Source organism: Anas acuta, chromosome 1 (genome assembly GCF_963932015.1).
Source record: "Anas acuta chromosome 1, bAnaAcu1.1, whole genome shotgun sequence".
NCBI lineage: Eukaryota > Metazoa > Chordata > Aves > Anseriformes > Anatidae > Anas > Anas acuta.
In genome coordinates this window covers 162,235,290-162,248,435 of record NC_088979.1, presented here as the reverse complement: position 1 = coordinate 162,248,435, position 13,146 = coordinate 162,235,290, and the positions used below count along the sequence as shown (strand labels likewise).

The 13,146-nt window shown below is 54.0% G+C and overlaps 1 protein-coding gene across 4 annotated transcripts; it reads right to left on the bottom strand.

Annotated features, from left to right (window-relative positions):
* Window positions 1-350: 350 nt before the first annotated feature.
* LOC137849422 (suppressor of cytokine signaling 1-like) lies at window positions 351-12,709 on the bottom strand. Of its 4 annotated transcripts, none has more exons than XM_068669012.1 (3): window positions 12,518-12,706; window positions 4,904-5,028; window positions 351-1,869 (listed from the first exon to the last, which is right to left on the bottom strand). In XM_068669012.1, the coding sequence occupies exon 3, from the start codon at window positions 1,801-1,803 to the stop codon at window positions 1,141-1,143; it is 663 nt and encodes a 220-aa protein (XP_068525113.1). In that variant the 5' UTR covers window positions 1,804-1,869; window positions 4,904-5,028; window positions 12,518-12,706; the 3' UTR covers window positions 351-1,140. The 4 variants fall into 4 exon arrangements, with proteins under 4 accessions (XP_068525113.1, XP_068525114.1, XP_068525115.1 ...); XM_068669013.1 differs by lacking the exon at window positions 12,518-12,706 and adding an exon at window positions 12,232-12,412; XM_068669014.1 differs by lacking the exon at window positions 4,904-5,028 and having other exon boundaries at window positions 12,518-12,709.
* Between the last annotated feature and the right edge of the window lie 437 nt (window positions 12,710-13,146).

Sequence of the window (13,146 nt, the reverse complement as noted above, 5' to 3'; positions counted from 1 at the left end):
CCTATTTAAGCCCTTTTCTATCCCTCTCAGTTGTAGCCACCCTCACCAGTCACAGCTCATCAATGCTGTGCTTCCTTCAAACACTCAGTAGAATTTTTAAATAATATTAATAATGCTTCTGAAAGTCTTACCTCTGTCTGTTCAGGAAGTGACTTATGTTTATAAAATTCTTTACTTATTGCACTGCAAGGTGAACTAAGTTTATTGTTCCCATCTAAGACCATTCATTTAGGTACTGCTTTTGGTCTTTGTAAGAAATTCGTTCAGCTTGTTTGATTACCATGTATCTCTGCACTAAACTACCCGTGTCTCCGATGCTGCAAGGGAATGAAAATACTGTTATGTATTCGTTAGCTTTTAAAAAGAAGTACAAAAACATGTTTATTAACATTTAAAAAGTTGTATAAAAATTCTTTGCCATTTTTTTGAGACAAAACCAAAACATCTTTGTACAGTCCATAGATGGCAGCAGCATACTATCAGATGAGCGTAAGGAAGGGCACAGGATTGATCTGTTCTCACCCTCGCAGAGCAGCCCAGGCTCTCTGGACCGGGACTGCCTCCGCTGGAACGCACTGCCCATAGTATAAACCCATCTGCACTCCCAAAAACCTGTTCGAATAAAGCAAGGCAAAAGGCAGCGAAGCTGCACGTACTATAAGAGCTGCAGCAGTTCTCCCCGGGTGCAAGTGCTGACGTCTGTTTGTGCGGCGAGGAGCAGGGGCGCTCCTGCCCTTGTGGCTCTCCGGGCAGCACGGGGCCGTGCCCAGGCCGCAGCGCTGTGGGACCGGTGCCAGCCGTATTGCTGCACGAGGGCACATGCTTAGCACAGACTAGCTCAGGCACTTTGGGGCAGCGGGGCTCACCTGGGGGGACAGGCAGCTCGCCCCGCTCTCAAGCTTATAAGGCACGACTGGAGCAAAGAGCAGGACCCAGGGGGTGGAAGCCACTGCTCCCCCACTCTGGCTTTACCCCAGCCATTGCAGGGAAGGCCACACGTGCTGTGCACCCCCAAGGACACAGCTCTTATGGCCAATGGGTTGGGGCACCTGCCCTCCCCTGCCTCTCCGAGCAGCTACCCCGGCCCCGCCGGCATGGCCAGGCGGCAGGCGCGTCCCTTCGCCTCCCACACGCCCGCCATCATCTCCCAGCCCCAGCTGTGGAGGGGCCAACACTTTGCTCTGACCCCCGTCTTCTGCCCGGGGGTGACGCCACCACCTCCTGCGGGCACGTCCCTGTGGTGTCCCCCGCGGCAGCAGCGCCAGCAGGCAGGCGCCGGCGGCACAGTTCTCGAAGCGTGGGCACCGCTCGGCGGCTCCGGCACAGGGGCTCCGAGAAGACCAGAGGGGTTCCCCCCATCTCATCAAAGTGCAAGGGGTTGTTGCGGGTCCCCGCCACCACCAGCTCCAGCAGCCGGACCACGCAGTCCGAAAACCAGTTCTTCAGGCGGAAATAACCCTCCTGGAAAGAGATGCGGAGGCTGACGGGCCCCGTGGGCATCCGCACGCTCAGGCTGAACAAGCAGTTGCCCTGCGAGCTGTCCCGCACCAAGTAGGTGCCGACGGGCTCCCGCTGGAGCTTGGCGTGGGCCTCCCCCACGGACAGGGGACCCCAGTAGAAGTCGCTGGCCTGGAGGATGTTGAGGGACCGCTCCAGGACCTCCCACTCGCAGCTGCGAAACATCCGGAAGCGATCGGGCAAGCCGGGCGGCGCGGGGCTGGGGAGGACGCTCCGATGCTGCCTTTGCGGACGAGGAACAGTGGCGTGCGTGTTGTGCAGATCATCTGGCCTCCCTCTGATCATCTCTCAAAGAGCCCATGGATCCTGGGAAGACGCTGCCGTGACCATCCTTCCTCCTTCGCGTCCAGCCTGCGGGAGAGAAGCAGAGTGAGGCCAACCCTCCACGCCCTCTCGCTGGGCAAGTGGAGACAGGGACTTCACGGGGAGGAAAGAGAGCAGCAAGAGCACCAAGGAGCACCACAGGGAGCCACGGTGTGCCACTAACCCGCAGCTGGAGGGACAACCAAGGAAATAAGAGCAGGAGGGGCTCCAGCAGAATCCCCAGCCAGAGCAAGGCCCCACCTTGCTGCACTGGGTTTATAGGATTCACAGCTAGGGGCTCCCCGGCACATCCTTTAGCAGGTTGGCTCGAATCTAGCAGATCTCGGAGATTTCCCTCTGCTGGATGTTTAGGGGCTTTTCAGAGTGGCAAGAGGAAATGAGACCCCAAATGACAATGGAATAAATTCCCGAGGCAGGAGGGTATCTTTCACTTTGGCACTCAGCGAGAAGTGGGAAGGTGTCTTTCCTGCCTGCCCAACCCCTCCTCTGACAGAAGGACAGACAGACCACAGGACCCAGGAGCAGATGGGAACGAGCCTTTCCCACCAAACCCCAGGAACTTCTCCCTCATCCCAGGACGCTCCCGTCCAGCGGGCCAGGAGGAAGCAAAGCCCTTGGATCAAGCGCCCCGCACAAAATGCTTCGCCATCAGCTTCGGGGCTGCCACGAGCGAGACCACTTACGCTGACACCAGGCCCTGCTGACTTCTGAGGAATGATTCTGCTCGGGGCCTTCCAGCCTGTGACTTCTGCCTGTGCCATGGGGACATCTCCAGTGCCCGCAGACGCCGCTGCCCTCTCGCAGCCACCACCCTCTGCTCCTGTGCTGCCTTCAGCCAAGTGCCCTCCCTGCCTCGCTGTCACGGCCCTGCTCGTCTCCCGCTCCATCTGCACCTCGTGTTGTCACCAGGCTGTCTGGCTTTAGAAAAGCAGATCCCTGCTCCCACTGTTGCCATCAGCCATCCATCCACGTCATTTCAATTATTAAAAAAAATACATATGTGTGTGTGCGCATATAAATATATATATATATATATGCATAAACATAAAAACCACAGCCCCAAGCCAGAAGCTCATTCTGTGTGAGAAGCTGAGCTGTTACATACCACTTCCCCAGGCCTGACAAGTCAGTAGCTCACCGCCAAGCCCTGCCCTCAGCCCCCTGACACACTCCATTAACCCAGGAGCACTTGCTGACAGCACTGCCATGCCGGGAGCAGGACTGATGCCGACACGCAGCCTGCGACCCCGTCTCCCGAGCCCCCCGCCACAGACCCAGGGGAGCACCAAGGGAAAGATCGCGAGGGAAAGCTCTGGGCTAGGCTCAGCTCCCCTTATCTCACACCTTTCAGCCGCTATTTAAAAGCCTCGTGCCATCCGGACGGGGTGCCTTCCCCTCGCGCTGTTCTGGCACGGTATTTTTGGAGAGGAGGCACCTCCCCTCACATCTCTTGCAATACCCAGCGGTGGTATCAATAATGTCACCGTCAGGACAGGGAGCCATAAACACCGGGAAGCCTCTCTGGTGGCACATACACACGGTTTCTGGTCCTGTGAGGTGCAGGCCACGACATCCCTGGCGCTGCTCTGAATGCTGCCCTTTAGCTACGTGTCGCCGTGGGAGGGAAATTCCACTCTGAGGAAGGTGGGAGGGGTAGGAAGGAGTTAATCAAGCTGGGTTTTTTCTTTTCCATTAAAAAAAAAAAAAAGGCAGCGGTTGAAAGCTGCTCAGACGGTTCAGCAAGTCAGGATAAATCTTGGGGGAAGCTGATTTAGTGAGCTGCACACAAGTAAACACAGGCGACACGTGCAGCGTTCAGGGCAATCTATCACCAGCGAAAACTCAACACCACGAGAAGCTGCAGCAACTCGGTCCCTTTCCTCTTCCTCTCCACCGGGTAAGGAAGCTGTAGAGCCCTTCAACATTAGTTATTACAGGGAAAAAAAGGTCATACTCCCACTAAGGGCCTTCAGGGCTTCGGCTACAGCTGCGATGGGACCCGGGAGACTTGCTCCCACCAGCAACCACTCCTCCTGAACTGCGAGCTCTCTTGGGTCCAACCTAAAGTTTTGCCAATCTCCTGGGCCTAGGTTGGAAACCAAATCCAAACAGGAAAACAGAAGCAAGCAGCTGTCTTGCATTTCCAGGCTAGCTTTAAAAACAACAAATAAATAGATAATTTGTTTAAGGCTGCAGATGCTGTTTGACAAAACAAAACAACAAAAAAACCCAACAATAACAACTGTTTGTCCCAGTTTTCAACCTTGAGTCACTCTCCCAAGTCCTTTAAGAAAAATCCACTGCTACTAGAAGTCTGGCTGACTAAGAACCGAGACTGTGTCATCGTTTCGAATTCAAAGTAAATGCAAAAATAGCACCCTCACAGCTTGCTCACTTGGTCTGAGATCTACATGTGGGTCAGGTCCTCAGCGTGAATTTGTTTAGCTTCAGTGACCCATTTCCAACAGATGACTGGGTGGCCGGCAGTGTGGCATTAGTTAGCCCTCTGGCAGTACTTCATGGTGTCACCTTTAAGGTTCACTTCTAACGGGTTAACGTGCACTGTGTGTATGTGGCCTCCCAGGTGAAGGAGGCTAGGTGGACTCTTTGGAGTAGAGATAAGCCAACCCTGGGGCATAATGAAACACATGTGCATAATTAGTTCTGCTTCTGATTTGCCAAGCCCAGATTTGCTTTTTCCCCCCGCTGCTAAAAAGCCCCCAAAAAAAACCCCACACCCAAACATTACAGCCTCCCTACCGCAAGAACAGCGCTTACAGCCAACACAACATCCCCCAAAAGCCGGTGTCCCGCTGCTTGAAAGCCCGGCTAAGTTTCCCCAGACCTTCTGCTTTAATGCAAGCTCAAGAGCTTTTCAAAACAAGTGCTCTTGACACGGAGCACCGCGCTCTCCTCCGGGCTCCCTACCCAGGCGAGGCAGCGGGTGTCGTGCAGGGAGAGCGCGCCCTGGGGCTGGGTACAGCTGGCACGCTCAGCGGCGGCTTCACACACGTCAGGATCCGTGCTGGCACCCTGCCTTCAGGACGCTCGAAGGGCTCACCTCTCTCAATTTGCCATCCATAGGGGTGAGCAGCTGGAGGTCAGGCCTGGAAGCGGTCCAACGTCGGGAGCGCCGACGCAGCGCTTTGCTGCTTTTGTGGAGCTTTCCTCCAGCGCAGATCCATCCTTTGGGAAGAAAGAGATGCCCAAAGTGGTGACCGAGCCCGTTAGCTGGCCGTAACGTGGGTCTGAAACGTGACAAATCTGGAGGCGATTGGTCTGCCTCAGCCTCCTCAGCCCGTGAGGCTGTGGAAGCCTGCACACAGCACTCAGACAGCAAGGGATCGCTGTTGTTATTGCTGCTCCCAAAGCCATGACCTGAATAGCTTCCATACAACTCACAGATGCCCTAAGGACAAATGCAAAGACCTTAACGTTGCCATCATCTGCAGGAAGCAGGAACCATAAAAACCAGATGTTAAGGGATGGTGGCAACAGGAATACGCTTCAGGATTTGGAACAGCAAACTCAAGCTTGCACTCAGCACAAGGCACAACATTTAGCCTGCCTTATCTGAAAGCACGCACGTGGCCGTTCGCTGGGGAGTTATCTGAACAGCAACCAGCCCAATCTGGCTCCTGCTCTTCTGCTCGGCTTCCCCAGCAATCCAGGCTTTTTCTTCTCTCCTTGTGGATGGAAACCCAAACCTGCTGACCTGGTGGAGCAGCAGCGCACCCCTTGTGCAACCACCTGCCTGGCAGCGGATCTGTCAGCAAGTGGCAAAAACAAACCCAGCCTTCTGCATGCCTTTCAGAGGCAGTCCCTTCAAGGCCCCACTTTTACCCAAGCTCCATCAGTTAACATCACTTCTCCGCATCGCCCCAGCCAAGCCCAGGCTGGGCACGCACCCCCCGAGCACACTGACTCGCAGCTAGCAGAACCGCAGCTCTGCCCCGTGACTACATTACCCTCTCTGTCTGGCCTCGGCACCTCCCTGTTATCAATCCTGCAGCCTGCAGGCAGCGGGGATAATTCAGAAAAGCTTTCACAGGGACACCCAGCGGGTCCTCACAGCGGCATCCCTGCTTCGGGCAGCAGAGCCCGAGCAGAGACCTCCTGCTTGCAGACCCCCATCCCACCCATCGATGGAGGGGAAGGGGCAGGTGGGAGAAGCACAGGGACAAGCACATGCCCACGAGCACAGAGGACCAGCACGGAGGATCACATTTCAGTGAGGAACGTGGCACAGCCCCGTGAATAGGGCTGGCGTTGATCACAGGCAGCTCCTCCAGCACACAGCGGGCTGAGGAGACGCCGCAGATCCCGCTGTCTTTTCTGCCACGGCTATAAATAGAGCTTGGTGTGAGGCTGATACCACGTCTGGCGCGAGGGAATATGTGGAAAAAACAAACGTGACACACGCGTGCACGTACCAAACCCAAACCGTGTTTCCCTACATGACCAGCGTTGAACAAGGATGCAATATAAAAAAAAAAAAAAACTGTAAGCTCGCTGTCCTGCACGAGGCAGCAGCACACGCTGTGACATTTCCTGTTTCCACGCAGAAGAGGTGTAGGGGAGAGCTCTGCACGCGGGTTTTGGGAACTGGCTTCGAGAGCTCTTGCGAAAGGACCGTCCTTATCAGCCCCCCTTCTTAATTCTGGTGCTGGAGAGCACACTTCAGAGGCCACGAGTCATTCCACCTTCTCATGGCTCTCACCTTTAGTTGCTGCGTTTCTTACTGCACTTTTCTGTGACGTGCTTTCTGCTTTAACGTGATCATTTTGCTGATACAGGCTACATGTGTTTTTTTTTACCCAGAAGAAAACCCACAGGATAGTTTGATGTGCTCCCGGTATTCTTCAAAGCAAGGAAGTCTGCGAGCACGTTTGGTTTCCACAAAACATGCTTCAAAAAAAATGAAGGTGGCAGTTTATAGGGAAAGCTTATTGCTTCTGCTAGCCTGATCAAAAAAGCTGGAAGAGAAAACCTGCTTCAGGGTCCTTTCCTCTCACCTTTGAGCCACTCTGCAAATCCAGAACAACTACTTCCAAATGAAACAGCCCTTTCCACGCAGGCCTGGCGCTGCATGAAGCTGTAATCCTGCCATTTCGGAGCAACAGCACCACTTCCCTGAGCTGTAAGGCTGCTGCGTAGCAAGTAACACAACCACCCCTACCAGCTGGCTTACACGGGACTACCGACTTCAGGTTCAGGAGTCTGAGGCGTTTTTCCCCCCTGAAACTTGGGGAAAAGAGTTTAAAAATATAAATTGTTAGAAACAGGAAATCGTTACGGGTTACTGCCTAGCTTCAACGCTGCTGCTCGGGCTCTCCTGCCGAGGCTGAAGGACAGGGAGCTGTCGCTGCTCACCTCTGGTCAGCCTGGCAGTGTTGTTTGGTGCCTGGGTGCCAAAATGAGGAAGGAGACGGGGAACAGCCGGGAGAGGAGAGATGAGGAGGGGGAGCAGGGAGAGCAGGAGGCACGGGGGCTCTGGAAGAGCCCTGAGGGTAACAGGGACAGGGAAAGAGGGGCTGGGAGGGAGGCCAGGAGTCCAGCATCCACCAGTGGCAGCTCCTCTCTCCATACCTGGGTCAATGGCATGGGTTTGCATCCCCCATTCTGACCTTCCTCAGCTAAATAGACTGGTTTGGGTTGTTCCAGTGCCCTGCCTGAACACGTACATCCCAAAACACAGCAGCTGTTGGTGGTTCCCACAATGACCGCAGCCCCATCGCATTCAGCAGGAAAGGAATTCATGGAAGAGGCTAACCCCAGGAAATGAGCAGCGTCTGCAGGGAAAACTGGCTCGGTACCATGGATTTGAGAGAAATGTCCTAGGTGCTTAACCCGTACACATCAGGGCACACAGGTACAGCGAAGGGATGCTCCCTTTGCCTTAAAACCTCCTGGCTCTAGCTGATGTGACAGACCAGATATCAATCACTGTGCTTTCAGAAGAAGGGGCGAGGGTCACGGAGCACTAACACACCACAGCACCAAGTTTTATAATGGGGAATTTCCAATACACAAAATAAAGAAATGAGTCCTGAGAGTCAAAAGTGGAAAAAAAGAAACATACTTCAGTCATTCGAGAGGTTATTTAGGAAGGCTTAAAGTGTCAGAGCGTGCTGACCTGCAGGGGCAACAGGGGCTGCCTGGCTGTGAGGACAGCTTGGGGAGGACACCTCAGGGAGGTATAAGCCTCACAAGGGCCATTGCTGTGGGCCAGACACTGTCCAAAAACCCAGTGAAGCCCCAGTGCCTGCCCAAACCTCCCTACAACCTCCACAGTCCTTCAGAAGGCGAGAAGCTAACCCTGGCAGAGCCGACATAAAGGAATATACATTACTGATGGTGGGGAGCAAATTTACATTAGGATGGCTGTCATGAAAGTGGGACAGCAGGTAGCCAAGAAAAACAAAAGAAAACCCCAGAAAACAAATGGCATTTTCAGTTGATCAAAACCTGAAAGCCTCTGGGGGAATCACTCGTCTCACTGGGGTACCAGCACGTGGGGATGAGGACACTGCAGAGAAGCTAAGCAAGCAAGCAGATGCCTTTTTTTTTGTTTTCCTTGCACAGATTGCTGAGGAGATTCTCCGGCATTTAATACTATTTAACCTGTACGGGTGGAGGGTGGTAATTAGAAGAGTTGGGTAATGCTAAAATTAAAGGGCAGAAAGTCAGTGGGATGCAGTGTGCTGTACGCAGGGCTTTGGAAGGAGCTCGAGCATCCCCAGGACTCGCAAGTAAATAAACCAGGTCTGTATTTCCAGGAGCAACACATTAACTGGGGCAGCTCACAAAAAACAGCACCTAGTGCTCACTGAGGGAAGCTCCAGCTCAGCACGCAGAGGCAGAAATTAGTAAATAAGAAGTAGACACAAGCATGAGGCTGAAAAATAGGCAGGTGGGAATGTGACAGCAATGCCACCACCTGAGATGGCACAATCAGATCCAGTCACCTTAAATAAAAACAGGTAGAGCTGAAACAACAGGAATGGGCCTAAGGATGGGTGATGAGAAGTCACGGGCAAGTTTTCAGATGGAGACTGGAGAAATGCGATGCTGCGTTTAGGGAGCGGGTAGGTACAGGGGGTGCAAAAGGAACACACCGTACAGCCAGGCCGCTCTTTTTGTGCTCTTTCATAAAACTAAAAGAGAGGAAGTTCAAAGGTAACCGAGATTGAAAAGTAAGTAATTTTAAAACTCATAAAAGGGAAAAACTCCAATCACACACACATTAAAATGCTGCTGGGGAAAGTGAGAGAGCTGATCTGAGGACTCTCATTTCTCTTCTTTCTCAAACTTCTCTGCCTTGCCTCTGTAAAGCACCCACCACGCCAGGCTTCAGCAGAGGAATCCAGCAGCAAAGGGCTTCATTTTTTTCAGCATCACCTTTTTAAGCCCCCAATTCACTGATCAGACTTGGCATAAAAATCAGGGGAGCCCAGCAAAAGGCACACGCTTCCCTTAGTCATGCAAAACTGAAGTGAAAAGGGTTTGTAAAGTCACTGCAAGGACTTAATCGTAGGGCTGCTGCAGTTTGTGAACTGCAGGATCACAGCGACTGTAAGCCAAGTCAGCATCTGAAGTCAAAATTTTTCTTCAGTGCTTGCAGGGGGTGGGGATGGGGGAGACAAAACCTCCCTTCTCAGACAAAGGCGGCTGAAGGCTGCCAGCTTAGCACAACTTCGCCAGCGACCGCTCCGAGGGAGCCAACGTGAAGCTGGAGCAGCCTGCGTGCAGGCTTGGGATCGGCAGGGGCTGGCCGTCTCCCTCCTACTTCACATGTGTTAGCGAACAAGCAGCAGCACAGAAAGTGCACGGGGAGCAGGAAGGGAGAAGGCCGAGAGAATGTGCATTATCAAAATACCTTGAGAGCAGTTCTTGGAAATGTGCAGTCTGCAAGCTTGTATCAGACATTCATTTCCTGTGAAGTGCACACAGGCCTTTTCATTTCTCCACTGAAGAGGACGAAACTAAGGGGGCAGCTCGAAAGGCTCCAAAGACAACACAGAGACCAGCATTTAGCAGTTTTACTAAAACTGAGTCGATATTGATATACTATTAAATAAGTACTGCACACAGATTCCCAGAGGTTAAAAAAAAAAATAAAAAAAAAAGGACTTTCTACACCTCTCACTTCTAAATCTTACCTTGAAATCTTGCACTTGGTCGGGGGGGAAATTAATTTTACTCGAGTCATTTTGACCACTCACTAGCGCAAAGCCACCAAATCCTGTTGCACCACACACCGCTGAACTTTTTTTTTTTTTTAAAGGGTGTGAGACCAGTTTCAGCAAAATGCTCAGCTAATGAATACCTCGATGAGGCAGCAGGCTGTGGGACATGCACAGATGATGCAAAACAGAGGGCTGAGCACTAGTGAAGGGCACTGGCAGGAAAGAAGAGGGTAAAGTTGATACCATGACCGTCTTCAGCTTCTGCCTCTAAGTTACAAGTAATCAGGGGTGTAATTAGCCTAACATTTAGTTGCCTTCTTTTAAACAAATCTATGATGCCTCCTAACAGCATAGGCACTTAATATCTTGCTCTACACAAAGACACCACCCCAGGATGGCAGCCTCAGCTCTGGCAGCACCCACACGTTCATTTAAGATACACCTCTCCCGGCTCACGAGCACAACCAGATAATGGCCCGGGAACACACAGCCTCCCCAGAGCTTTTATTAACGTGACCACAGTGTCAGCCTGACCCAAACGACGTCCTGTTTGAGCACCAGCACTAGCTATTTCTCGCCAACCAGAGGAAGGTAGGAACAGGGCAGGAGAAGCCAGTAAAGCAAAACCCGCATGTGGCAGGGCCAGGGAGAAGGAAAGAATGAAATCCCAGCAGGGATGGAAAGAAAGAGAAACCAGGGAAGGAACCCAGCTCGAAAGGCACATTCTCCCCCTTTTTTTCCTCAGCGGTGCAACCACAGCATCGGTGACAGCAGCGAGGAATTGGCACCACACGGCTCCAGCTCTGCCCTTGCGCAAACCGGCCACCAACTTCAGAGACATTCCAGCTGGATTAGGGACAGAGGCACCAGCCGACGTCTGAAGCTGTCATCTGGAAACCAAACTTGGCCCTCTCCGAACAGGGGCAGGGACACAAACCCAGCCTTGCCCTGTAGCTCCTCTGCACCTGCTTTTCGGGACCCCAACAGTGTTTACCTGTGGCTGCCGGTGCAACCTGGAAGGAGAGCCTCGTGCTGCCTCTTGCCACAAGCACCACGCAGCAGCGAGCGAGCCAGGGTGTGCAACAGACAACAAGCAGCGCAGAAATAACAAAGGCCCAGCTCCAAGTCTGGCTGGGGAGAAGATGGGAACCAGTGTGGGAGGCTGGCATCCAAGTAATCCCACGGATTTGTGCCCAAGAGCCTTCCGCTCCGGAGGGGACAAGACCCCGTCCTTCAGCAGCCGAGCTGCAAGTCAGACCCAGCAGAATCCCTCACGAACACAGAAACAAAGCTTGGCTTCATCTGCAGCAACCGGTCACATCTCGTCCTAACTTGATTCAACCAAGACCAACATTATGTGATAATAGAGCCTCAGTCCCACAAACTTCTGTGCATGTGCATAATTTTAAGCACATGACTATAACCCCACTGCGACTCAATGGGCTATTTGACGTCCGCAGCATCTGAACTGCAGTCCCGATTGTTTGGAGAAGGAAGGCAGAGCCTCCGGAGGGCCCAGCCATTAGAGGACGATACGCTGGGAAACTGCAGCTATTTCTGATCCCACCCCATTTAACAGAATTAAGCATGGCCAACATGTGACCGCAGTTTTCATTTACACTCTCTGAGTGCTGCAAAGAGCAAACTCTGCTGTCTGGACCACGTACTTCTAAATAGCAGCTCGCCACCCTAAACTTTCCTCTTTACCCCAAACTTTCCAAAACAATGGTCAAGCCACATCCCCATCCTTCTCATGTAGGATGGGGGGGGCAGGAATTGAGAGATGTTAAATTCATCTTTCTGTTACCTCCCGGGCTCATTCAGATCTCGTTTCCATGCTTCTACAGAGCAGGACAGCACACACACTTGCACTAAACTCCATTAAAACTAAATCGAGGAGGGAAATAAATAAATAAACCTCAGAGCTCGCTTCTTCCAGCGAAGATGAACCACTCCTGGGGCTGCACGGAGGAGGAGAAGCGGCTCCGGGACGCAGCTCCCCGCCACCCCGTGCCGAGAGCCGACAGGGGCGGCAGGCTCGAGCCGAGCCCAGCCACATGGCTCCCTGTGGGGCTGCTGCCGGCACCCCAAACCCGGAGCGGGGCAGCCCCAGCCCAGCTCAGCCCCTTTCTCCCAGCTCCTGCCCTCCCGAGGCGTACCAAAACCCAAATAAAACACGAAACCCCCCAAAAACACTCACACGCGCTCCCCGACGAGCCGGCTCGGAGGCAGCGGAGCCCGATTTGCCCTCGGTTCCTCCTGAGCTCCGCTCGGGGCTGCCGGAGGGGCCGCGGGTGCGAGCGAGCGCTCAGTGCCGGGGCGACAGCGGCGCTGCCCGGCCCGGCCCCGGCCCCTGCCCCCGCTCCCCCGCCCCGAAGCGAAACCGAGGCGGCCTCGCTCCCCGCCGCCCCGCGCATCCCTCCCCCGGCCCCCCCTCGCCTCCCCGGCCCCCGAGATGGGCGAGGGGCCGCTGTCCGCCCTCTTACCGGGGCTTCCCGGGGCTGGCCCGGGCCGGCGGCAGCCCGCCGGGCCCTCCTCGGCCGCGGGGAGCGGCGCGGAGGGGAAGGGGAGGAAACCCCCCAAGTGCTGCTTTTCCGAGGAAGGAGCCACGGGGGAGGGGAAGGGGAGGGGTTTCTCCCTCCTCCACCACCACCAGCACCAGCACCGCCGCCACCCCGGCTTTCCACGGCGTGGCTTTTGCGAGGGGAAAAAAAAAAAAAAAAAGTACAGAAGAAGAAGAAAAAAAAAAGTTAAGTAAAAAAAAAAAAAAAAAAAAAAAAGAAAAGTTGGCCAGGTTGGGAGAAAGAAGGGGAAGGAAAAAGCAACGACAAAAAAAATAAAATAAAACCACCTCCGAAAGCCCCCCTGCTGCAGCCTCGGCTCCGCAGCATCCCTCGGGGAGCGCGCAGCGGGCGGGGGCTCCTTGCCCCCGGGGAGCTCGGGGTGGCCCTGCCCGGCCGTGCCCCGGGCTGGGCCGGCAGAGCTGGAGCCCTCCGAGGGCAGGGGGCAGCTGGGGCTGGGCAGGAATGCACGGCCCGGGGAGCCGAAGGAAAATCGTGGAAATGGTGGAAAAAACGGGGGAACGCGCACAAGTTTTCGGAGGTGGGATATAAAT

Bases quoted from the DNA above. Each gene is read 5' to 3' on its own strand.
- LOC137849422 (XM_068669014.1), bottom strand. From the start codon at position 1,803: ATGATCAGAGGGAGGCCAGATGATCTGCACAACACGCACGCCACTGTT.